Source organism: Mauremys mutica, chromosome 9, assembly GCF_020497125.1.
Source record: "Mauremys mutica isolate MM-2020 ecotype Southern chromosome 9, ASM2049712v1, whole genome shotgun sequence".
NCBI classification, from domain to species: domain Eukaryota; kingdom Metazoa; phylum Chordata; order Testudines; family Geoemydidae; genus Mauremys; species Mauremys mutica.
In genome coordinates this window covers 71,985,691-72,010,054 of record NC_059080.1, presented here as the reverse complement: position 1 = coordinate 72,010,054, position 24,364 = coordinate 71,985,691, and the positions used below count along the sequence as shown (strand labels likewise).

Sequence of the window (24,364 nt, the reverse complement as noted above, 5' to 3'; positions counted from 1 at the left end):
GGGATTTGGAAGCGCACTTTCACTTTTTTCCCCAAATTAAGAAGGTCCTAAGTAGAGCCTAGGAGGGAATCTGAGAAGCCAACCCTGAGGAGTCCAGTAGAGTCCATGGAAATATTAAAAACTCAGTGTGGGCTGCCCATCTCAAAGGAACCCAAGGAGCACATGTAGTCATATGTTGGTCATTTGTGTTATCTACTATGAGCAAGCGTCTCACTTTGGCAGATGACGTGGGCAAAACTTGGAGGAGCATCACAATCTTTTTCCTAGTTCAGTCCCTGATAGGCACATACTTACACTGTTTACAAGCTGAAATACTCCAGTTTACCAGAGCCAGTTTATTTCACTGTACTCCCTGTGTTAAAAGGCCTGTGTAGAACATGTGACCTGAATATATATTTATGTAAGAACAATCACTTTAGTAAACTTGCACTGATTTTGATAATGGAATTTGACCTAAATTGTGACATTCCTTTGCTCTCATATTCAGGTTACCTGAAGTTGTTATTAGTGAGGGGCCTACCAGTTGGGATAAAAAAAATTTCCAAAGCTTTGTCCAAAATTTTATTCTTAAATAGTCCAGGTACAAGAGGGGATCTCTTCGTTCGGATTACATTCATACACCTCTGCCGTTCTTGGTTTCAGCTGAAAGCAAAATTGGGAGAGGCTGTTCTTACTGTATTTCTAGAATGCTTGAAACAGCTGAAGTAGCTGAAATCCTTCAGGAGATTAGCAGCCCAATTTTAGGCAAGGGAGATTCAGACTAACTTCTTAACATTTGGATACTGAACTGTATAGAATGTTTGAGCCCTTGGAGGTTCACTCAATCCTAGTTGGGATTCTTCCATCTGTGAATTGATGCAGATGCCTGGAAAAGATTCATATTCTAGATGTTCACAAGGGAGTGGAAAAAGTACACTAAAAGGAAGGGCAGATCCATAGAAACAAGTTATAGGCATGGTATTCCCTAAATAAAATTTAAAATTTGTGACATTTAAAATCCTGTGGAACTGAGTGCATATATTGTAGCTGCTTCCAAGTGACTTTACCTTACTCAACCCTGGCTATTTCAGTAGATCAGTGGTTCTCAACCAGGGTCCATGGACCCCTAAGGGCTGCCAGCAGGTTTCAGGGGCCCCGCCAAGCAGCACCAGCTTTAGGTTCGCTGGGGCCCATGGCAGAAAGCTGAAGCCCTGCCACATGGGGCTGAAGCCTGGGTCCCTAAGCCCTGCCACATGGGGCTGAAGCCAGAGCAATGTAGCTTTGCAGGGGTCCCCATGGTATGGGGCCCCAGACAGTTCCCCTACTTTCTACCCCCTAATGCTGGCCCTGGCTTTTATATGCAGAATACCAGTTGTTGTAGCACAGGTGGGCCGTGGAGTTTTTATAGAATGCTGGGGCAGGGGGAGGGGGGTCCTCCAAAAGAAAAAGGTTGAGAACCCTAGCAGTAGATCACCACAGGTCTGAGTGACCTTGACAACCTTGCATAACTCATTTGATTTATGAGAATGAAATGCTCTGAACATTTTATCCAATGCATTAAACAAAACCAGAATTTCTGTCAACATCAAACCCGCTTAACTTGTATATGTACTAATACCATGACTAAAAGGGATGGAAGCAGGCGTATTTCAGCCATTGGAAATGGCAGCATTATGAATGCTAGTAGGGGAAACTTTGGAAAGGAGTGAAGTACCATTGAAAGCACATTAATACAAGGGGGAGAGATTGTGTTATGGTAGTTATCCCGTAGTTATATATTTAATATGTTCTGAGCACAGTACATGAATATGGATGCTGATTTTGTGCTATGTCAAGTTATATAAAGTGTTCATTGGACATGAAAATGGTTCTTTTAAATGATTAGAAATTAAGAATGCGCATGATGTCTGCTTTCAAATATACCATTATTATTGTATTGTTGTGAATGTGCATGCATCCAGCGTTACTGCAGTGAAAATTGCATGGTAATAAAAATATTCGTATTTTGATAATACAAATAGTGTGTTTTCATTAAATTAGTCTTTTTTTTTCTGATTAATTTTGGTCCAGAATGATGTATTGTTTGAGAAGACTGATTTTCTTCAATCTGACATGTAATTATTTTTATCCTTCATGTCTCTAGAATAAGGCAAGATGCCACGGCTTCTCTTATCCTGTTGTGGAAGGTTACAACAGTTGGATTTAAACAGTGCTCACTTATAGATGGTAGAAGCGTTACTCTCCTCCAGGCACTGGGTGGACTTGTTCTTTCTGAGGAAATGCTTGCATTAGGAAATAACTACTTTATTGGTGAGTTGTGCTAATGTTCTGGTCTCCTCATCTCCAGCCTTACACAAGAATCAATAATTTATGCAAAAATTAAAGAAATGTAGAGGCAGCTCTATTAATTTACCAGGGGCTTGAAGAACTAGATGTGATGGTAAGACTACATTTTACAATTTTGTTAATTCAAAGAAAATTAATGCTACCTGAAGCGGCAAAGTAGCACACATGTGGAACTATCTAAGATGAACTCCAGTTAATGTTGTTTGACCATCTACTGGCGTTTTTTAATACATTTTAATTTAACTATGTTGCTTTTTGATAAATGCAACAGTAAATGCCTCCAAATGTTAATATTCAAGGTGTTTCTTTGATCATTTGTTATATTATGGTACACTTTGAGAAAAGAATTTGTCTGAAATCAATTAAATGAATAAAATACTTTGAACATAATGTAAACTTCAAACTATATTAAAATATAATGGGCAAGTCTGCTCTTCTCACACCCAATTACCCACCAATAACACTTGTGTGTCAAGGATTTATTCCTATGTAAATATGAGACAAACACAGTACTGTTAGAACTCTTAATATACTGTAATATTCTTCATTGAAAAATGAAACACTAAATATCATGGGAGGAAGTGTGAAATGAAAATTGGTATACAGTTTAAAATAAAGTGTTTGGAAAATAATATTGGTTTAAAGACATTCTTTAAGAATGGAGACTATAGATTTAATTCTGTCGGGCTTTGTGGACAGATGATCTGTTGAAATTAGGACATGAAATTGAAATCATGGTAATAACAGTACTTATTTGTTATAGTCTTGAAATACTTTTCATTCTAAAATGAAGAAAAAGCTGCTACAAATTATTGTTCAGTAATTTGTCATTTCTGAAACACAGGCTGCTTTGCAAATAAATATAAAATATCAAAAACACTTATGCAAAAATACTGGGCCGTGTTCTGAATGGATGTCCCTGCCAGAGAGAAGCCCAAATAAATCAGAAATGCTGTTTCCACAGTGATAGTGGACAGTGTATTAGAGATCCTGTTGAGGGTTGTTAATACAGCTACTCTATCAGCAGCAGGTTTAATTTAATGGCATTTATTTTCTCCAAATGGGTTTCCAATTATTTTACATTTTTCCCCTTGAGCTGAGATAAACACTTTCTCTTAAATCTCTTATGTTTTATTTTTTTTCTTTTGCATTTAATTTGCCAAAGTTAAAAGTTTCTCTCTGAGAGTAGTGCTAACATGGCATGACATGGCAACTAACATGAGGTAAAATCCTAGTGAAGATAAGGCAGTTTGTAGTTTTTACACGTGTTAGCAGGTCAAGGTAAAGTTTATGGGGGAGTGTTTACCTCAGTCTACTAACTCATGTTACACTACATTTGCCTTGTCTTTGATCTTGTGTTAATTAACGTGTTAGCTCTCACAAGGTAAAAACAGTACTTTTTTTCCTAGTGAAGACAAAGCTTACGTGCAGTTTGTAATAGAGACTTCAGTCATCATGTATATCATTACAAATTCTTCTTCTGTAACTTTTTCTTCCATCTACTGGAAATTTGTGATTTTTTTTTAAATCTGATCCTAAAAAATATGTACAGAGCTTTCCAAACTCCTTAGTGCAGTTTTTTTTAATAAAACCAAGAAATCACAATAATCTTGACTGATGTTAGAGGACACTACAATCACAAATTAGTATGGCGTGGAGGAACATGCAAACTCAAGTAACAATAAAGTGATGCCATGCATCGAGGGCTAATCAATCAGTGTTTAGTAAAGATGGAGGCATACACATGATTTAAATATTTTATTAAAAGACCCACATATCTACTTAAATTCTTCATTTTACTTTTATAATCTGCTGTGCATTGATAGCACTCTGAGTTTTACTTCAAAGAAAAAAAATATAAAACATACTCCCTCCCTGTACCTTTTTTTTATATATATTAGAGTGAGGTGAAACTTCAAGGCTTTTATTTTCAGTATTCACAAAAAATTCTACTGCATGTAAGCATCAAAATAGGGACATGGATGACTTTGCTGTATACAAAAAAGCAATGACTATAACAGCTGCTTTGTTTGATGATACTTAAGCTGTAATACTCTTGAGCTAAGAGGTAATGTAGGATGATATAAGCATAATGCTACTTTCCTTCTAGGAATATATCAGTCAAATATTTGCTTTATATGTATTATATTTCTCAGAGAAATATAGGGGTTGCATTGAACATTGTATTTTTTTCTGCATATTCAACTGGGTTTTTTAAAACTCTTCTTTCCTTAGTTAATCTTATTGGCCTCTTATTTTTTCCTTTCTAATTTCTAATTAGAGATGTTAAAGAAGAAAGGGAAGATGTGAGTAAGCTGAAGATCAAAGAAAAAGATTACATGAATCTCTCAAGTCACTTTCCCCAGTGTAGCCTCCAAGTTTGTTATGCATCTTGGATCTTTAATTATTTCGTACAAGTCTTCCTGAATGTGCCAAAGACAAAACATTCAGGGAAATGTATTATTTGTTTTATGTACTGTCTCTTGGTGTCTAATTAACTAAATTAACATTTGTTGCAAGTTGTTTAGACACTACTGAAAGGAATCAGACAGGAGAAAGTAATCAAGTGATGCAGGGTGTAAACAATATTTATTGAGTGGAAGTAATGGAGTGTCTCTAAGAATTACAAATAAATAAAACCTTGAGATCATATTGTTTTTCCATATACAAAAACCAGCCCTATACCCTCAGTCTGAATGACTTTTTGGGGATTGAACAGAACAGCAAAACGAGAAGGAATAAAAGTCTGCCACAGAGAGCACAGTGTGCCTTCTCTGTAGAATGATACTTGAATTTTGTTTCACAAAATGGGTGCTGACTTTGCAAATAGACAGATTCTTTAAAAAGTGCAGTGCGGAAATGAAGTCATAATGGTTCCATGGCTGTATAGACCACATTTGTTAAATTGCTAAATTTACTTTATTAAAGCTGGGCCATCTTGAGAAGGGAAAGGGGTGCCAACTCCAGTACTTACTGAAATCAGTTATTGTCACAGCGTATACATTGCATAGGAATCTTATTAATACTGTCTTCCTTAAAGAATGATTTTAATGAGTTTTGAGTAAGATTCCATACCACAAACATGTGACTATCTTCTAACATTTTTCTTAGAGCCATTAATTAAGAAACATAAAAGATACATTTATTAGTCAGAAAGAATGAGTGACCGATTAAATACAACGTAGGCTTTGAAAAGAAAAAAGGTGCACTGGATGGATCAGTGGTTTAGGAGTGGGACAGGACACTTTTTACTTCCAGGTTGCTGGTATAAAGCCAGGCTTGGCTGGTACGGACCATAAGATGCTGCCATTTTGTTGCAGCTCTGGTTCTGAGAAGCACTCCGTTGGAGAGGAGCCCACTGATCATCCCTTTCAGGCTGCGTGTGGGGGTGAGGCAAAGGATGATTAAAGCTCTTCTGCTGCAATAAGTTTTCTCTGCCACCTCCATCCTCTGGAGGCAAACATATTGGCGTGTGATTGCTAATTGTATGTTATGTGGGTTCACCATTGAAGTTTTATTTCGGTTTAGGTCCAAGCCAGTATCACATTCAAATACCATATGTTCCAGTGCGTGAATACGGCAAAACTTTGGGGGCCTATGAAGTTTTTGCAGGGCATCCACAGTTCTAGGGGATAAGTATATTGCTGGAGTCTAGCACAGTGGCAGCTTTATTCCTCTTTATGCCAGACATGTATCATGCTGGGCTTGGATGTTGAGTTGCGCCAATCAGGGCAATGATAGCTATATTAACCCTTTGCTGCAGAGACCATGTTCATCTCCCTATTTTGTTTGTTTCCACTTTGGTTTGTTTGTTGAAGAAACAAACTGTATGGGCTGTGTGCCCCTTGCTTTTGGGGTGTCTTTTCGGGGACCCCATGGACAATGACTTATCAATTGGCAAAAAAGTAAAGAAAACAATTAAAAATTGAAAACACATCACTTCCTCAAATACCTATGATTGAACAAAACAGCTGTCCAGTTAACTCTAGATTTTCCTAAATATTCTTCTCTGGACAAAGACTATGCATGACAAATTTATGAGGAAAGGAGGGTTGTAGTTTTTGTTTTTTATTACAATGATAGGAGGTTAAAGTTGGGCTTACAGGATACATTTTTTCACACTTTTAATGATGGAGTCACTAACATGAGTCCATAATTAATTGGTCCCAGGTAAGGTTGACTCTCAGAGGAAGTAACATATGACTAGAAGGGGGTATATAACTGAAAATGTCATCAGAAAAAACATCAGTTTAAATAGAAAATGAAAACATTTACTGTAGGTGAAATCCTGGCCCGACTGAACGTAATGAGAATGTTGCCATTTGCTTCAGCAAGTCCAGAATTTCACGCTATATGATCCAAAGACCCTTGAAGTCAGTGGAAGATATTCATCTAAATTGGCAGGAGTATAGGGCCCTAGTGTCCTACCATATTTACAAGATTCCTAAGCTTTATTAGATTAACTCAGGATCCTCAGCAGTATGTGATCATTAGTGTCACCAGAACTATGTCATAAATGAGAAATTGCAAAAACTTAACCTAGTTCTGATCATACATCTACTCTGTATTGCAATAAGTTATTTTATTGAAATCGGAAGTAATGCATTTGACAAGGTGCTGAAAAATGACATTGCAATGGAATGCATAGTATATAACAGTTTGAATGGGTCTTTTAAACTGTGAAATTTCCATGATTGTTAATCAGAACTGCATAGTTAAAGCCTCACAGACTGAGTTGAGAACTAAAAACATGTTACTATACATTTTTCCTGGTAGTCCTAGAACACCAGATATCCAGTATCTCTCTCTTGAAAGGGATAATACAGTAGTCCTAGGCCTTGTCTACACTACAGGACTATTTCGAATCTACTTAATTCGAATTTGTGGATTCGACCTTATGAAGTCGAATTTGTGTATCCATACTAAATACACTAATTCGAACTTCTGAGTCCACATTAACGGGGCCGGCGTCGACTTTCGAAGCGGTGCACTGTGGGAAGCTATCCCACAGTTCCCGCAGTCCCCGCTGCCCATTGGAATGCTGGGTAGAGCCCCCAATGCCTGCTGGGGGAAAAAATGTGTCGAGGGTGGTTTTGGGTAACTGTCGTCATTGAACCGTCAATCACGCCCTCACTCCCTCCCTCCCTGAAAGCGCCTGCGGGCAATCTGTTCGTGCACTTTTCTGGTCAGTGACAGCGTGGACGCCACAGCACTGCAAGCATGGAGCCCGCTGCGATCCTCGCCGTTTTCTCCTCCTCGCACTTTATCGTCCACCTCTTCCACATTCAGCTGCTGAGAAATTGGGCTACTTTTCAATGGTTCTGCAAGCACTGGGGGACCATAGGGGACGTTTTACCAACATGAACGTCGTATGGCCGGGCAAGGTTCCTGATGCGTGTGTTCTCAGGAACTGTGGGCTGCTCAGACGCCTGCTGGAAGGTAGTTTCTTCCCGTACCACGAAATAACTGTTGTGGATGTGCATTTGCCTATAGTGATCCTCGGTGACCCAGCCTGCCCGCTAATGCACTTGCTCATGAAGCCCTATACAGGCGCCTGGGACAGCGACAAGGAACTCTTTAAATACCAGCGAGCAGCGAGCAGCGTGACCTGTGACTGTTCAGTTTCTTTACAGAGAAGCTGAACCTGCCCCTGTTTCTTTACCCAGTTACTGTTGACTCTCCTCTTCGGTTACATACCCCGTTCTCCCCGTTTCCTCCACTTCCAACACACGTGTAAAAATAAAATACATGTCACACTGTTACTGAGGAGAGGTTTCTTTATTCATGACTTTTCGTTAAAGGGTCGAAACTGGAACGCAGACTGCGGTGGGTAGGGTGTGCGCTGATGTAAAGACCGCCTCTAAACTCAAGGAATGACAGGCTCCTGCTCCTACAGCGGTCCGCATTGCCGGACTGCTTGTTTCAACGGAGCCTGCCATCCCTCCTTTTTGGGATTCTGTGTGCGGGGGGCTATGTGGCCTTGTGGCGGAGGAGGACGGATACAGATTCCTCTGCTGCGTGACTCAGCGGTCCACGACAAGGATCGCTGTATAAGATCTGTACCCGCCCTCCCCCGCTAAAAAGTCACATCCCCACCGCCCACACAGAACCTGGAAACCACCTCCCATACCGACCACGGTGCCTGCTGACTGCACTGTGTGTGTTACCCGCTGCTGATCCGGCCCCCGTGTCTGTACCCTGCAAAAGGTGCCTGTCCTATGCAATTAGCAACGCACTTCCCCACGCACCCCATTCAAACACAGTCTTCAGTGAAGAAACATGACGGAAACAGTACTTAACAGCAAAGTATTTTTATTACTTAAGTACACAGTTATGGGATGGGACTGGGATTGGGACTTGTTTGAGTCCGGAAGGGAAGGACTTATGCAAACGTAGGGTATGAGAGCTTTTGGTTACTTGAGCACTCTGCTGGGGTGCAGTGACAGTATTCACGGCCCAGGGGGGGCATCCTCCTGGTTATTTGGGGTGAGGGGGGTATGTGAGTTTGTGGCGGGGGAGGGCAGTTGCAGAGATACTGCCGGGGGCTCTGTCCTGCAGCGGTCCTGCAGAACATACACAAGTCGCCGGAGCGTGTCCGTTTGCTCCCTCAGTAGTACAAGCATTGCTTGAGTCGCCTGCTTGTGTTCCTCACGCCACCTCTCCTCCCATTCGCTGTGTGAGCGCTGGTACAGAGAGACTTTCTCCCTCCACTGCCTCTGCTGGTCCGCCTCGGCTAGGTAGCAGCCCACACATTCATCGAAAATCGTGTCCCTTGTCTTTTTCTTTCGCCGCCTAATCTTCGTCAGCCTCTGCGAGGTGGATGCTGTGGCAGGTCTGGAGACAGTGGAAGCTGTGAGATGGGAAACAGTTAGTTAATTCCTTGCAATGATACTTTTTTGCGAACAATTAACTGAGTCTAGGCTGTCTCTGTGAATTTTTTGTTGAGACCCCTGTGCCTGCTGTTGCACAAATCATTTGCGCGGTGGATTCTGGGTAAATGTCGCCAGTCATTCCTTCCTCCGGGAAAGCAACGGCAGACAATCATTTCGAGCACGTTTTCCATGAAATGCCCTGGCACACGCCATAGCGTGGCAACAATGGACCCTATTTTGCCTTTTGTGTATGTCACCGTATGTGTACTGGATGCCGCTGACAGAGGCGGACCAGCAGCGCTACACAGCAGCATGCTTATGCTTTTGCATGACAGCAGCGATGGTTACCAGGCATACTGCACCGTCTACCATACCATGAACTGGTAAGAAGACGGTAATAAGATGGTCATGGTTACCTGTCCTTTTGCACTGCGCCATTTGGTGCTGTCATAAGTGCCCCTGGTCGATCAGCCAGGGGCGCAAAAGCAAAATTTGGGAATGACTCCCCGAGTCAATCCCTCCTTTTTGGGTATCTAAAAATAGAATCAGTCCTGCCTAGATTATGGGCAAGTGTACTAGAGAACCACTGTATCATACAACCAGAGACCACAGCTGCTCTCTGTCCAATCCTGCATAAAATTTGCGCTGAACGCTATTCACAGGGTGTGCTCCTGAAACAACCCCAGCTGTTCATTCCGTTCTTCCCCCAGCCTTCCTGGGTTCCAATACCATTGTCCCCCCACTTGTGTGATGAAGTAATATAGAATGCATGAATAAGACACAGGTAGTCATTTGTGAGAAATGAGTGGAAGGAAGCCTCCAGCTGCAATGATAGTCCAGAGATGACATTAAGGGGTGTGGAGGAGGGAGCCACTCATCCCTCTGCTAGTCCAGGGGCAATTGAATCTTTTCTTTACAATGAAGGGTGGGGGCTGATGGAGCTCAGCCCCCTGTTGCAATGATGAGGACGGTTACCAGCCATACTGCACCATCTACCATGAAAAATTAGCAACAGGCGGCCTTGACCGACCTGTCCCAAGCAAGTTGGTATGGTCGTTATGGTTACCAGTCCTTTTGCACTGCCCCATGTGCCAATAGGCTGATGATGAGGATGGATTTCCATCTTATTGTACCATCAGCCATCCATAGCGTGGGGGGAGCAAGGATGTTGGTGTTGAGTGCTGCACCATCGCGTCTATCTGCAGCATTCAGTACAGATACGGTGACATGTAAAAGAGTCAACAGAGGATTGTTTTCCCTTTAACTTCTGGGGGTCGGGGGGGGTGCGTAAATTGCCGAGCTATGCCCCGACCCACCGCGGACACTGTGTTTGACCCTAGAAGCATTTGGAGATCAGCCAAGAATGCAAATGCTTTTCGGAGACAGCAGGAACTGTGGGATACCTTGCGTCCTCGTTCCCCCCTCCCTCCATGAGCGTCCATTTGATTCTTTGGCTTTCCGTTACGCTCGTCACGCAGCTGCGTGCTGAGTCTGTGCTATGCCGTCTGTCCGTTTATTTATTAAAAATACTTTGGACCAGGCGTAACGTAACATTTCTTCCCCTACTTAGATGCAGGAGTCTCCGAGCGAGATCACCGTGAGGACGGGCACTGAAGGAGATAGAGAGCGCATGCTGTGTGAAATCTAGCACGAACCATGGACCTATGCAGCCGTGCTCTGGGAGGCAGTGCTCCCTGAATACCGCATGAAAGCCTCGCGTGGAAAAGTGTGCTATCACGGAGCACCCAATAAGGCAGCTCTCCCCAGGAACCTCCTGCTGATGCTTATCGATTAATGGCAGGAGAGCTTCGTGGCGTTCTGCCAGGAGGATTTCTGTTCTATCACCATATATAGAGAGACCTCCTTTTCACACACATCAGATTCCTGTTATATTAAGAATAAAAGTTAACATGGTTAAAGCACTTACCGACTGCTCCTACCCCTGATTCAGGATCCGGGTTCCTGGCCGGGGAGGGTTGGTAGGGGATCTCCGTGACGGTGATGAATAGATCCTGGCTGTCGGGGAAACCAGCGTTGTAAGCGCTCTCGCCTGCCTCGTCCTCCACAAACCCTTCCTCATCTTCCCCGTCCGTGAACATCGTCGAGGAACTGTCCGTCGACACTGTCCCATCATCAGAGTCCATGGTCACTGGTGGGGCAGTGGTGGCAGGCTCCGTAGCGTCCGTTGGCCGCTTTGATTTTTTGGTAGCCTTGTCTGGGGTCCTTGGTTTTCACGCGGCGATGCGTTGCATGACGGCTGTATCCTCTGTCTGTATCATGGCTTTGGAGACCTTCTCGTAGGTCTTTGCATTCCGTTCGTTGGAGCGCAGCTCCGAAAGCACAGACTCCTCGCCCCACACACCGATCAGATCCAAGAGTTCCCGGTCAGTCTATGCCGGGTCCCTCTTTCTATTCAGAGATTACATGAACTCCTCTGCTGGAGAGCTCTGCATTGCTGATGGTGCTGCGGAGCTCGCCCCGATGTGCAACCAGAACGTCAGATTCAAACCGCCCAGACAGGAAAATGAATTCAAATTTTCGCGGGTCATTTCCTGTGTGGCTGGGCAGAGAATCCAAGCTCGGGCTGCTGTCCAGAGCGTCAACAGAGTGGTGCAGTGTGGGATAGCTCCCGGAGCTACTAAGTTCGATTTGCATCCACACCTAGCCTAATTCGAACTAGCCATGTCGAATTTAGCGTTACTCCACCTGCCGGGGTGGAGTACCAAATTCGAACTAAAGAGCCCTCTAGTTCGAATTAAATGGCTTCCTGGTGTGGACGGTTGAGCGGTTAGTTCGAATTAACGCTGCTAAATTCGAATTAAAGTCCTAGTGTAGACCAGGCCCTAGTGCCATTAACATATATATCTGTTTCTATCTGACATGGTTGTAGGTTCCTTTGGTTTCCTTTTTGAGGTAATGAAGTATCTTTCTTGAGAATATTTAGTAAAATTTGCCTTAAAAAAACAAAAAACTACTCTAACCACAGTTTTGTAATCCAGGTCTTACTAAGCTAGCACTATGGACAACCCTCCCATGTGACATGCTCCTTCTAGCTGGGCAAATTCCCTACACCAGACATTATGTGAAGCCCAGCTAGTTGTGGCAACTGTGTTGTATGAGAAGAGTGTTGCAATGAGCACCAGAATCACCCCCATTAATTTTTAGCTTTTTATCTTTGAAGGATTTATAAACTTGCTCCTTACTGTGAATGAAAACATAAATCACAATCATGCATTTCAAAATTATGCAAAGTTTTGTTGAATATAAAAGTGTTTAAAAACATTCAGATTTAAATGGCTATAGCTTTTTTACATTGGCAAATAACATTTAATAGTCTAATTCTAGTAACATTTCTAATATTTCCCAAGTCTAGCTTTCTTGACTTGGGAAATAGGAAAAATTGCAATGATTTTATGTTATATTGTTTTGATTATTGGGAAAATAGATAACGAAAGTGTGTAACATACTTCATAGTTATCTGTTCAGTTGTAGTCAGTTTCCCAAAAGCACTCATGATTGGGGTATGGTATTGTAGAACATCCAATTGGCATTGCGGACTCCAGATTTTATTTCAACTTTGCCTCTGATGTATTGGCGGCATTCATGTTAGCTGTTTTTCAGAAAAATGTCCCACCGTTGCTAATGCCAGTGCAGCTCCAGCCATGGTAACAAGGCTTCCCATGACTGCCAGAAAATGTAGCCATGTTGTCAAAACCTGCTTGTAATCAGTTTGTATGATATGATAGTCGAACACTGCTGGCAGCCAGTGGCTTTTCTGTTCTAGCACCCCCCACCATTGTGTCCACCGATGGAGCTACAGCAATGTTAATGACAGTGTGAAATATATCAGAAAAAAGCCTAGTGCATAAGGACCTTGAGAAAGTCACCTTCTTTCCCTATCAGTAACACGGGGGAAGGGTTATTTAACTACACCTCTACCCCGATATAACGCTGTCCTCGGGAGCCAAAAAAATCTTACCATGTTATAGGTGAAACCACGTTATATCGAACTTGCTTTGATCTGCCGGAGCGCGCAGCCCTGCCCCCCCTGGAGCACTGCTTTGTGGCATTATATCCAAATTCATGTTATATCGGGTCGCATTATATTGGGGCAGAGGTGTATCTCACATGGTTTGGGATGCGTAATTAATATTTCTAAAGTGCCATGTGAGACCTTCTGCACTAAAAGATGCTTGTTGAGTTTCATAAATTCTATAATAAGGTGTAAAAAGGGGTGGGGGGGCTTTGTAGGTTGGCATAGGTATATTTGCTTTTCTTTAATTGTATATTTAAAAAAAACAGACAGAAAAGAAAATTTGTAGACACATTTTGCCATTTCAGTATAGTTGAGATGGAGAATATCTTTCCCTTTAAAAGAAAAAAAAATTACGGGAATGTACTTAAAAAAACCATAGCTCAAATCAAGACATTCTGAATTATCATTCAGTGCCAATAAAAGTTAATAGCCAGTGAGCCAAGAGGCTTAGCATGTTTGGGATTGAATTTTATCCTCTGTTACCGTTTAGCTATCATTATACATAAATAAAGTATGATTTAGAATTGTCATGTTACTGAGGGTAGAACAATAAATCCTCTCAACATAATTTCTGCTTGTAGCATCTATTGTTGTCTAGTATTTTGATTGTAGGGACTGAGTTAGGCCAGCAGTGTAATCTGACTTTGTCAGGTTGTAGAGCAATTTTAAATTAAAGCAATTTAATCAGCTGATTTTAAATAATAATTTAAATCACTTAATTTAAAAAAATAATTTAAATCTAGTTGAGGCTTTGTGAAACTAATTTGAAAATTTGTGCTATTACAAATGTAGATTAAAATTTATAATTAACTAAATTATAAATTCTGTTGACTTTTTAAAATGCCACCACTTACAGGATATCTTATTTTAATTTTACAAAACTGCTATAATAAAAAAACCAAAACATACAATAGGGAAAATTAATACCCTCCTAACCCCTTAACCAACTGAGCTGGTATGTAACTGCACACATCAATAATCCTATTATCTTTAGTGGGGCTTCACGTGTGTACATGTTTGTAGCAGCAGGGCTAAAATTTTATTTTTATGAAAAAACTTTTCTCTTAATGACATAAATCTTTGTCACTTCAAAACAATATTGCTGTAATGCTAACACTGAAAAGTTATTTAGACTTCTAGTACATTAACAAAGTTATTGGGAATTTCTCTATACACACAGGGAAACATTTTCAAAAACTGGATCCCTAAATTAGGCTCCTAAATCCCTATTTTGGCACTATTGACCTTGATGAAAGCATTTTAGCTTTCTTGACTTGGGAAAGTTCAGTATATCAGAAAATGGTACTGGTTGGCTATTTGTTTACCATTTGCTTATCAATTATGAGTTTGAGTGTTCTTACTGTAAGGATATTAATGAAGCCCTGAATTCTTTTTCAGCATAGATGATCACTTTAAATGTGAAAGTTTTTAGATATAAAATCTGTGCAGAATCTGAAAGTGTACTGATAATTAGGAAATTATTTAAGGAAACAAGCCCAAAACATGATTTTGTTATTTAAGACTATAAAGTCGAAGAATATAAAGAACTAGCAATGTGTAAGTAAAACAAATCTGATTTAAATAAAAATATTAAATTAAAAATACTATATAATTTTTTTTTAAAAACCATGACTTTTATCCAGCCTACTTTCTATCATGCAGTCTTATTTATGGCTAGTCTTAGGGTAGGTCCATACTTACCGCGCGGGTCGACGCGGTGAGTTCGACTTCTCGGAGTTCGAACTATCGCATCTAATCAAGACACGATAGTTCGAACTCCCCACATGCTCCGGTCGACTCCGGAACTCCACCACCGCGAACGGCAGTGGCGGAGTCGACTTTGGAGCCGCAGAGTTCGACCCCGCCACGTCTGGACAGGTAAGTCAGTCGAACTAAGGTAGTTCGACTTCAGCTACGCTATTCGCGTAGCTGAAGTCGCGTACCTTAGTTCGACACCCCCCCGTAGTGTAGACCAGACCTAAGTAGTACAGTAACTCTTTATTTAAAGTCGTCCCGGTTAACATTGTTTCATTGTTACATTGCTCATCAATTAGGGAACATGCTTGTTTAAAGTTGTGTAATGCTCCCTTCTAACTTTGTTTGGCAGCCGCCTGCTTTGTCTACTGCTTGCAGGAAGAGCAGCCCGCTGCAGCTAGCTGGTGAGAGCTTGGAACCAGGGTGAACCAGCAGCCCCCCTATCAGCTCCCTGCTCCCCTAAGTTCCCTGTGCAGCAGTTGCCCAGCAGGCTAGCAGTTGCAGCTGCCCCTCCCCCCCACTGCCATGTGCTGCTCCTGCCCTCTGCCTTGGAGCTGCTCTCCGAGACTCCTGCTTGCTGCGCGAGGGGGAGGGAAGGAAGAAGGGGGCTAATGTCAGGGTGTCCCCTTCCCTCCTGCTCCCCACTTACCCCATCTTCCATAGAGCAGGGGGGGACATACCAGGGCTCAGGATGGAGGGAGCTTGCAGCAGCTGGGGTCTCAGTAAGCTGATCTAATTAACAAGGCAGTGTACTTAAAGGGGAAATGCACATATCTCCCTCCATTCCCGCTACCTTGTAGATTGAGAGAGTTAACCCTTGAGGGCTCAGCCAATTGCTAGTTCATCATGTAGCAGTAAGGGAAATATCCCACCGTCTGACTCCTCCACCTCAACCAAGCTTCACAATCATCATCGCTGTGTACCAGTATTAAATTGTTTGTTTAAAACTTGTAGTGTGTGTGTGTGTGTGTGTGTAGTCTTTTGTCTGGTGAAAAAATTTCCCTGGAACCTAACTCCCTCATTTACATTAATTCTTATGGGGAAATTGGATTCGCTTAACATCGTTTCGGTTAAGGTCACATTTTTCAGGAACATAACTACAACGTTAAGTGAGGAGTTACTGTAGTGGGTTTTAAAATACATACATGTATGTACTAAGAAACAATGTGATAAGTATAGTGAGAAGATATAATGGGAAAATGCATCAAAGGTCTGTTACAGACTTCCCTATTGTATATCGTGAAAAATTTATACTTTTCTCCAGTATAAATAGAATTGTTTACCCTAAATAAACTGAACTTTAACTTTCTCATGTAACCTTGGAAAAATATTATTTGAATCAGAAGTCATTAGGAATTCAGAATAATTTAAAAAAATGCTTTGACTCATAAATCCCCAATGGAATGTAAATTTCTCATTTGTATTGTACAAACAGCACAAAACCGCTTTATGACTAGTGACCTTAGTACTTAGCAATGAACATAACTCTAGTAACTAACAGCTTTCTATATTTAGTATCAGTGGGGTAGCCGTGTTAGTCTGGATCTGTAAAAGCAGCAAAGAGTCCTGTGGCACCTTATAGACTAACAGACGTATTGGAGCATGAGCGTCCATTTGATTCTTTGGCTTTCCGTTACGCTCGTCACGCAGCTGCGTGCTGAGTCTGTGCTATGCCGTCTGTCCGTGGATTTATTAAAAATACTTTGGACCAGGCGCACCATAACAGTAATTCCACTACTTAGATGCATGAGTCTCCTAGCGAGATCACCGTGAGGACGGGCACTGAAGGAGATAGAGAGCGCATGCTGCGTGAAATCTATCACGAACCACGGACCTATGCAGCCGTGCTCGGGGAGGCAATGCTCCCTGAATACCGCATGAAAGCCTCGCGCGGAAAAGGGTGCTATCACGGAGCACCCAATAAGGCAGCTCTCCCCAGGAACCTCCTGCTGATGCTTATCGATTAACGGAAGGAGAGCTTCGTGGAGATCTCCCAGGAGGATTTCTGTTCTATCACCATATATAGAGAGACCTCCTTCTCACACACTTCAGATTCCTGTTATATTAAGAATAAAAGTTAACATGGTTAAAGCACTTACCGACTGCTCCTTCCCCTGATTCAGGATCCGGGTTCATGGCCGGGGAGGGTTGTTGGGGGATCTCCGTGACGGCGATGAATAGATCCTGGCTGTCGGGGAAACCAGCGTTGTAAGCGCTCTCGCCTGCCTCGTCCTCCACAAACATTTCCTCATCTTCCCCGTCTGTGAACATCGTCGAGGAACTGTCCGTCGACACTGTCCCATCATCAGAGTCCACGGTCACTGGTGGGGCAGTGGTGGCAGGCTCCGTAGCGTCCGTTTGCCGCTTTGATTTTTTGGTAGCCTTGTCTGGGGTCCTTGATTTTCACGTGGCGCTGCGTTGCATCCCGCCTGTATCCTCTGTCTCTCATGGCTTTGGAGACCTTCTCGTAGGTCTTCGCATTCCGTGTTTTGGAGCGCAGCTCCGAAAGCACAGACTCCTCGCCACACACACCGATCAGATCGAAGAGTTCCCAGTCAGTCTATGCTGGGTCCCTCTTTCTATTCACAGATAACATGAACTCCTCTGCTGGAGAGCTCTGCATCGTTGCAGGTGCTGCGGAGCTCGCCCCGATGTCCAGCCAGGACGTCAGATTCAAAGTGCCCAGACAGGAAAATGAATTCAAATTTTCCCCGGTCGTTTCCTGTGTGGCTGCTCAGAGCATCGAAGCTCGGACTGCTGTCCAGAGCGTCAACAGAGTGGTGCACTGTGGGATAGCTCTCGGAGCTACTAAGTTCGATTTGCATCCACACCTAGCCTAATTCGAGCTAGCCATGTCGAATTTAGCGTTACTCCACCTGTCGGGGTGGAGTACCGAATTCGAACTAAAGAGCCCTCTAGTTCGAATTAAATGGCTTCCTGGTGTGGACGGTTGAGCGGTTAGTTCGAATTAACGCTGCTAAATTCGAATTAAAGTCCTAGTGTAGACCAGGCCATAGTTACATCCCCTGCAGTATAGTGGGCCCATGACCCTTCCCTCCCATTCTGCACATGCCCGTAAAGAGGGGCTCATGTGCAGTGGGGAGCATGCTGAACTGCATAAATGGGTGTAGCAGCAAGTATGCTTTCACTGTGTCCCATTTGGGGCATCCATTTCCGTACAGTCATGAATCACACAATCACATACTATTTCTCAGTAAGAGAACTTTTTACAGCCTTCAATACGCATGTTGAACATATGTCTGCTCGACAAACAGATTTTGTGAAAGTCATTCATTTGACAAGTGCACAGTAGATTGTATTTACACAACATATTGCGCATGTAATGAAGTATATAATATACAGCAATAGTGCAAATTTTCTGCCACATACAGTCATCCAAGTGTATCACGGTGACTTCTGTAGTTAAATGACACCTCTTCTGAATTTTAAAGCATGCTTAATTTAGCTCTATGAAAATTAGTAATGAGTCTGAACTAAAATCTCAGCTCTAAACACGCTTGTGAACTTTTGAGGTTTTGTATAAAAACTTTGTGGATTGGCTCTATCTGTGTGTGTTTTGTACAGAAGCAACATTTAGCATTAAAAATGCTCACCTGCCGTTGAAATGCCAGAAGGTTTCCACTCAGACATCTTTGCCCTGACCACTATTAATCTCCAGTCTCATGAATTTTAATTATCTGCTCTGTTGATGGACTCTGGGCCATTTAATGCACACAGTTATTGCTCTTTTTCGTGCATTAGCTATTTGTAACCTCTAACATGGGTTAGCGACATATTATGGTGACAAAGTGAATATCTTTGGTACAAAAGAAAATTATATTAAAAATAAACTGATAATGATAGATAATCTGTAGCTATTTTTAAACTAATTACAACGAGAGGATCCTAACCTTTAATGTATCTGGTTGTGAGGGTTTCAGATTAGAAGAACAATTGAAATCTGTGTGTTTTAGGTCCAGTATATGTGCACCCTTAGAGGCATTCAGTGTTATTACACCTCATGCAGTGGAAAGATAATCATATTTCCATCTGAAGAATTAAATTTAGCTTAAGTTGATTTTTTACTGAGATAAGTAAAAATGGAAATAGGACAATTCTATTTCACAATAAGAGTGTCTGTCTACACACAGACTTGCACCAAAATAACAAAGAGAGTAAATTAAAACAGTTTTAGTTATTTCAGTGCAAGACCATAGCCTGGTTATTGGTGAATTCAGTGCATTGTGCTCGAGTAAATAGAATTTCCATTTTTATGATTGCAGTTCACCTTTAAGGACTTATTTGTACAAACATGACTGAGTGTTGTGCTTACAGCAGGGAGGATTCCACTTGGGTCCTACACCAGCCTTGCAGAAAATTGTCTACACAGGAAAGAAAAACCTGTCTACACAACAAAGAAAAAACAATGGCTGGCCCATTCCAGGTGATTTGGGCTCCCAGGGCTTGGACTTCAGGGCTGTTTCACTGCTGTGTAGATTTCTGGGTCAGGCTGGAGACCAGGCTCTGGGACCCTTCCATCTCACAGGGTCCTAGAGGCTGGGCTCCAGCCCAAGCCAAAACATCTACACAGCAGTGAAACAGCCCTACAGCCTGAGTCCCGCGAACCCAAGTCGGCTGGCACGGCACAGCCCAGCCGCAGGTTTCTTGTTGCTGTGTAGACATTCCCTCAGGTAACAGTAGCAGCAGCAGCAGAATGTGAACTACATTATTAATTCAATTCAACGAGGTGTTAATTTCAAGGACTGTTTTTAAATGATAGCTTTATAAGCCAAGAAGGAAACATGTAGCTGAAATAAAACAAACTTTTAAATCCTTTTGTGCTGTTACAATATACCACACTTGTGTTCTGGCAGCAAATCTTCAACAGACTGTTTATGAAAATATAATATAATATATAGGGCCTCCTCTTTCAAGCATTAAACTGTAATTACTTTAGCCTAGATCCGCAAAGGATCTGGGATTTAGGCACTACTATGATCCACAGAATCCCTGCTCAGCTGTTACCTAACCCTGTGGGCACCTGAACTCACTCGGTGCCTACATTTTTGCTGTAAAAGTTCCCTAAATCTCTGCTTCTGAGCATGTGCACTGTTGCCCAGGCAGGCATCTGGATGCCTATCTTCAGCCTAAGCCTCAAACCAGGTGAAGATCGGCCTTCCCTCACCTGTCTGTCCTCCAGGGCCTGATCCTGTAGGCGTGCTCAGAGGCTGCCTAATTCCACATAAAATGGCCACAGGGCAGAGTAGAGAGCAGGACCAGCAAGTGATACTTAATTCAATTTTTGCCAAAACATAGTGCTGTATTTCTAAGCATTTTCTGCATTTTTTGGGGTGGAGGTAGAAAATTTACAATTTTTTAAAATATTTTTGTCAAATACTTTGCAGTTCACCTTTAACTATTGCATGTCCCAGCAGGTAATTGTGGGAAGTGAGTACATTTTATAGTTTAACCTTGGAAATTCAGCTTTTCAAAGCTTGTGGTAGATGGTTTATGACTTGTTGATATCTATAGTTTTTGGGGTAAAAACCAGTTTTCCAATTTCTGTTTATGCAGAATGATGGTCTAGTGAAAAAAGCACAGGATTAGAAGTCAGGATGTTTGCAATCTATTCATGGCTCTGTCACAGACTAGCTGTGAGGCCTTGGACAAATCACTTAAGTTCTCTTCTCATCTGTAAAATGGGGATACTAATACCTAATTCCAAGGGGTTTTGTGAGGCCTGGTCTACACTATGGGTTTAAACCGAATTTAGCAGAGTTAAACTGATTTAACCCTGCACCCGTCCACACAATGAGGCCCTTTATATCGATATAAAGGGCTCTTTAAACCGGTTTCTGTACTCCTCCCCGACGAGCGGAGTAGCGCTGAAATCGGTATTGCCATGTCGGATTAGGGTTAGTGTGGCCACAAATCGACAGTATTGGCCTCCGGGTGGTATCCCACAGTGCACCATTGTGACTGCTCTGGAAAGCAATCTGAACTCGGATGCACTGGCCAGGTAGACAGGAAAAGCCCCGCGAACTTTTGAATTTCATTTCCTGTTTGCCCTGCGTGGAGCTCTGATCAGCACGGGTGGCGATGCAGTCCCAAATCCAAAAAGAGCTCCAGCTTGGACCATACGGGAGATACTGGATCTGATTGCTGTATGGGGAGACAAATCTGTTCTATCAGAGCTCCGTTACAGAAGACGAAATGACAAAGCATTTGAAAAAATCTCCAATCTATGATAGACAGAGGCCACAGCAGGGACTCAGCACAGTGCTGCGTGAGAAGCGTAACGGAAAGCCAAAGAATCAAATGGATGCTCATGGAGGGAGGGAGGGGGTATTGAGGACTCCAGCTATCCCACAGTCCCCGCAGTCTCCGGAAAGCATTTGCATTCTTGGCTGGGCTCCAAATGCCTGAAGGGTCAAAAAAATTTCCCGGGTGTTTCAGGGTGTATGTCATCAATTTGCACCCTTCCCCACCCCGAAGGAAAAGGGGAAAAAAATCGTTTCTCGCCTTTTTTCAATGTCATCCTATGTCTACTGCATGCTGCTGGTAGACGGGGTGCTGCAGCGCTAAACTGCAGCATCTTCTCCCCTCCCCAGATGGTACAGTACAGAAGGACTGATAGCCGTCCTTGTCATCATCCTGTGAGTGCTCCTGGCTGGCCTCGGTGAGGTCGGCTGGGGGCGCCTGGGTAAAAATAGGAATGACTCCTGGTCATTCCCAGCAGATGGTACAGAACGGCTGGTAACCATCCTCATCATAGCAACTGTGTAAAGAAAAGATTCTGTACTGCCTGGACTATCATAGCAGCGGGGGCAGGGCTCCTCTCCCCCTCCACCCTTTAATGTCCTGCCTGGACTATCATAGCAGCTGGAGGCTTCCTCCCCCTCATTTTATCTCACTAAAAAGTCTGTGTTTCTTATTCCTGCATTCTTTATTACTTCATCACACAAATGGGGGGACACTGCCACGGTAGCCCAGGAGGGTTGGGGGAGGAGGGAAGCAACGGGTGGGGTTGTTGCAGGGGCACCCCCTGGAATGGCATGCAGCTCATCATTTCTGCGGGATCTCTGGGGATCTGACACGGAGCAGCTGTGCTCTCTGGTTCTCTAGTATACTTGCCCCATATTCTAGCCTGGACTGACTCTATTTTTAGACAAAACATAGGAAGGGAATGACCCGGGGAATCATTCCCATTTTTGCCTATGCACCCCCGGCCAACCTCAGCAAGGCCAGCCAGGAGCACCCATGATAGCAGCAGACAGTACAGAACGACTGATAACCATCATCTCATCACCAATTTACAATGGCTGACTGTGCAATATGACTGGTAACCGTCTCTGCTATCTTGCAAAAGCAAATGAATGCTGCTGTGTAGCAGTGCAGTACCGCGTCTGTCAGCAGCATCCAGTACACATATGGTGACAGTGACAAAAGGCAAAACGGGCTCCATGATTGCCATGCTAGGGCGTCAGTCAGGGCAATCCAGGGAAAAAGGGCGCGAAATGATTGTCTGCTGTTGCTTTCCCGGAGGAAGGATTGAGTGATGACATTTACCCAGAATCACCCGCGACACTGTTTTTGCATTGGGATTTCAACCCAGAATTCCAATGGGCAGGGGAGACTGCGGGAACTATGGGATAGCTACAGGATAGCTACCCACAGTGCAACGCTCCGGAAATCGACGCTAGCCTCGGTACATGGACATACACCGCCGAATTAATGTGCTTAGTGTGGCCGCATGCTCTCGACTTAATACAATCTGTTTTACAAAACCGGTTTATGTAAAATCGGAATAATCCCGTAGTGTAGACATACCCTGACACACAGTTCATTAAGTTTGTAAAGTGCTTTGAGGTCTTCAGATAATCGGTGTTGCTATTTATTATTATACAGTGTGTATATGTTAAAATAGGATTAGTCAATCCTTTCATGATCTTACCCATTTTCAGACTGAACCAATGAGCATAGATAAAACCTCTGCCTTTTACAGTCTGCCTCAGCTCCTTGGGGGATCAGACACACTTGACGGTCTGTCTGTTTGGCCCCAAAATATTGTTAATTGCAAATTTGCCTGCACTGTGGGTGTTTCCAATTACTTTCATTCAGGAACACAACAAGCGTGTAATGGGAAATTCTCGTGTGGGAAATCTATTATTTTAGCCAGTCCTGCCATCTTTTAGTATGCTCGCACCATTGTCTAGTGCAATAAATACAGCCCTCAGAGACATGGCAGAAAGCCACACTCTAAGCTGATACTGCAGGCAGTATACAAATAATCTCATAAGGGTCCATATCACATTGCTATGTGATTTTTTTCATCTTTATGTGGTTTATTTGTTTCATTGAATTGTGCCATATTTAGAGGCAGTAACACAAAGCCATGATCCATTTTAAATGTGGTTCTACACAGAAAAGTGGCTGTAAAAATTCATTTTGGGGTTTATTATGCCCAGGTGATTCCAACTCATATTTGTTCAGTTTTCAAATATATTCTAAACCACCAGCTCTGCAAAATTCAGCTTCAGTTTTGAAAGTCAAGCTGGGTACTTTCCTTCTCAAGCACTACCACCAGTAATAAAGAACTGCAGGCCAAATTCATGTCCTTTGTTGCACCTATGCAACTTCATTGTTATCAATCTGTACCTCAGTGATCCTCACTAAGGTTAGCGGCATTGCACAAATGTGACTGAGAACATAGTTTGGCCAGCAATAGTACTATTGTGTTGGTGATTATGTATAAGAAGGAAATGACTCGGCTGGACTATCCAAGCCCAGTGTGATTTTCAGTGCTGGCAGTTAGTAAGGAACGTGTGTTTATTTGGAAACTGAGTGGGTTTTTTATGCTATTAGTGAGAAACAATTATGTTTTTACTGTTGCTGCTCAGAGAAGAATTACTTTTTAAATCACAGTATTTCATGTGATTTTTTTTTTCTGAATGGAAAGCATTTGAAAGGGTTCTTGATATGTTTGTCACTAAGCTCTACATTTAAAAAGGGAGATCAAATATGCTGCTGCCAGAATGGGATCTGACTGATTCATGCCTTCTGTAACAAATTGTTCCTCCACACTTCAACATCAGTGATTTTTATAACTGGGTGGAGGCCTGGTTAGCTAACCAGTTACAAATAACATGGTTTGTGTCCACATGGCAGCTTTTCTGCCATCACAACCATGTATATATAGGTCCACCTGGTATACATTACAAAGTTAGGTCGATGCAAGGTGGTTTACATCAACCTAGTCGTGCATGTTTCTACACTTAAATTGATCTCCCACTACTGTAAGCACCCTATTACACCAATATACTAACACCACTTTCCCGAATGATATAGAGCCACAGTCAATGTACTTAGGTCCATG

General features: G+C 42.6%; 1 protein-coding gene across 1 annotated transcript in view; it reads left to right on the top strand.

Moving 5' to 3' along the window:
- DNER (delta/notch like EGF repeat containing) overlaps window positions 1–24,364 on the top strand; it is a 279,307-nt gene that overhangs the window by 147,863 nt on the left and 107,080 nt on the right. Inside the window, exon 4 of the mRNA XM_045031472.1 lies at window positions 2,123–2,289. Coding sequence (XP_044887407.1) covers window positions 2,123–2,289 — 167 coding nt within the window. The remainder of the gene's footprint in view (window positions 1–2,122; window positions 2,290–24,364) is intronic.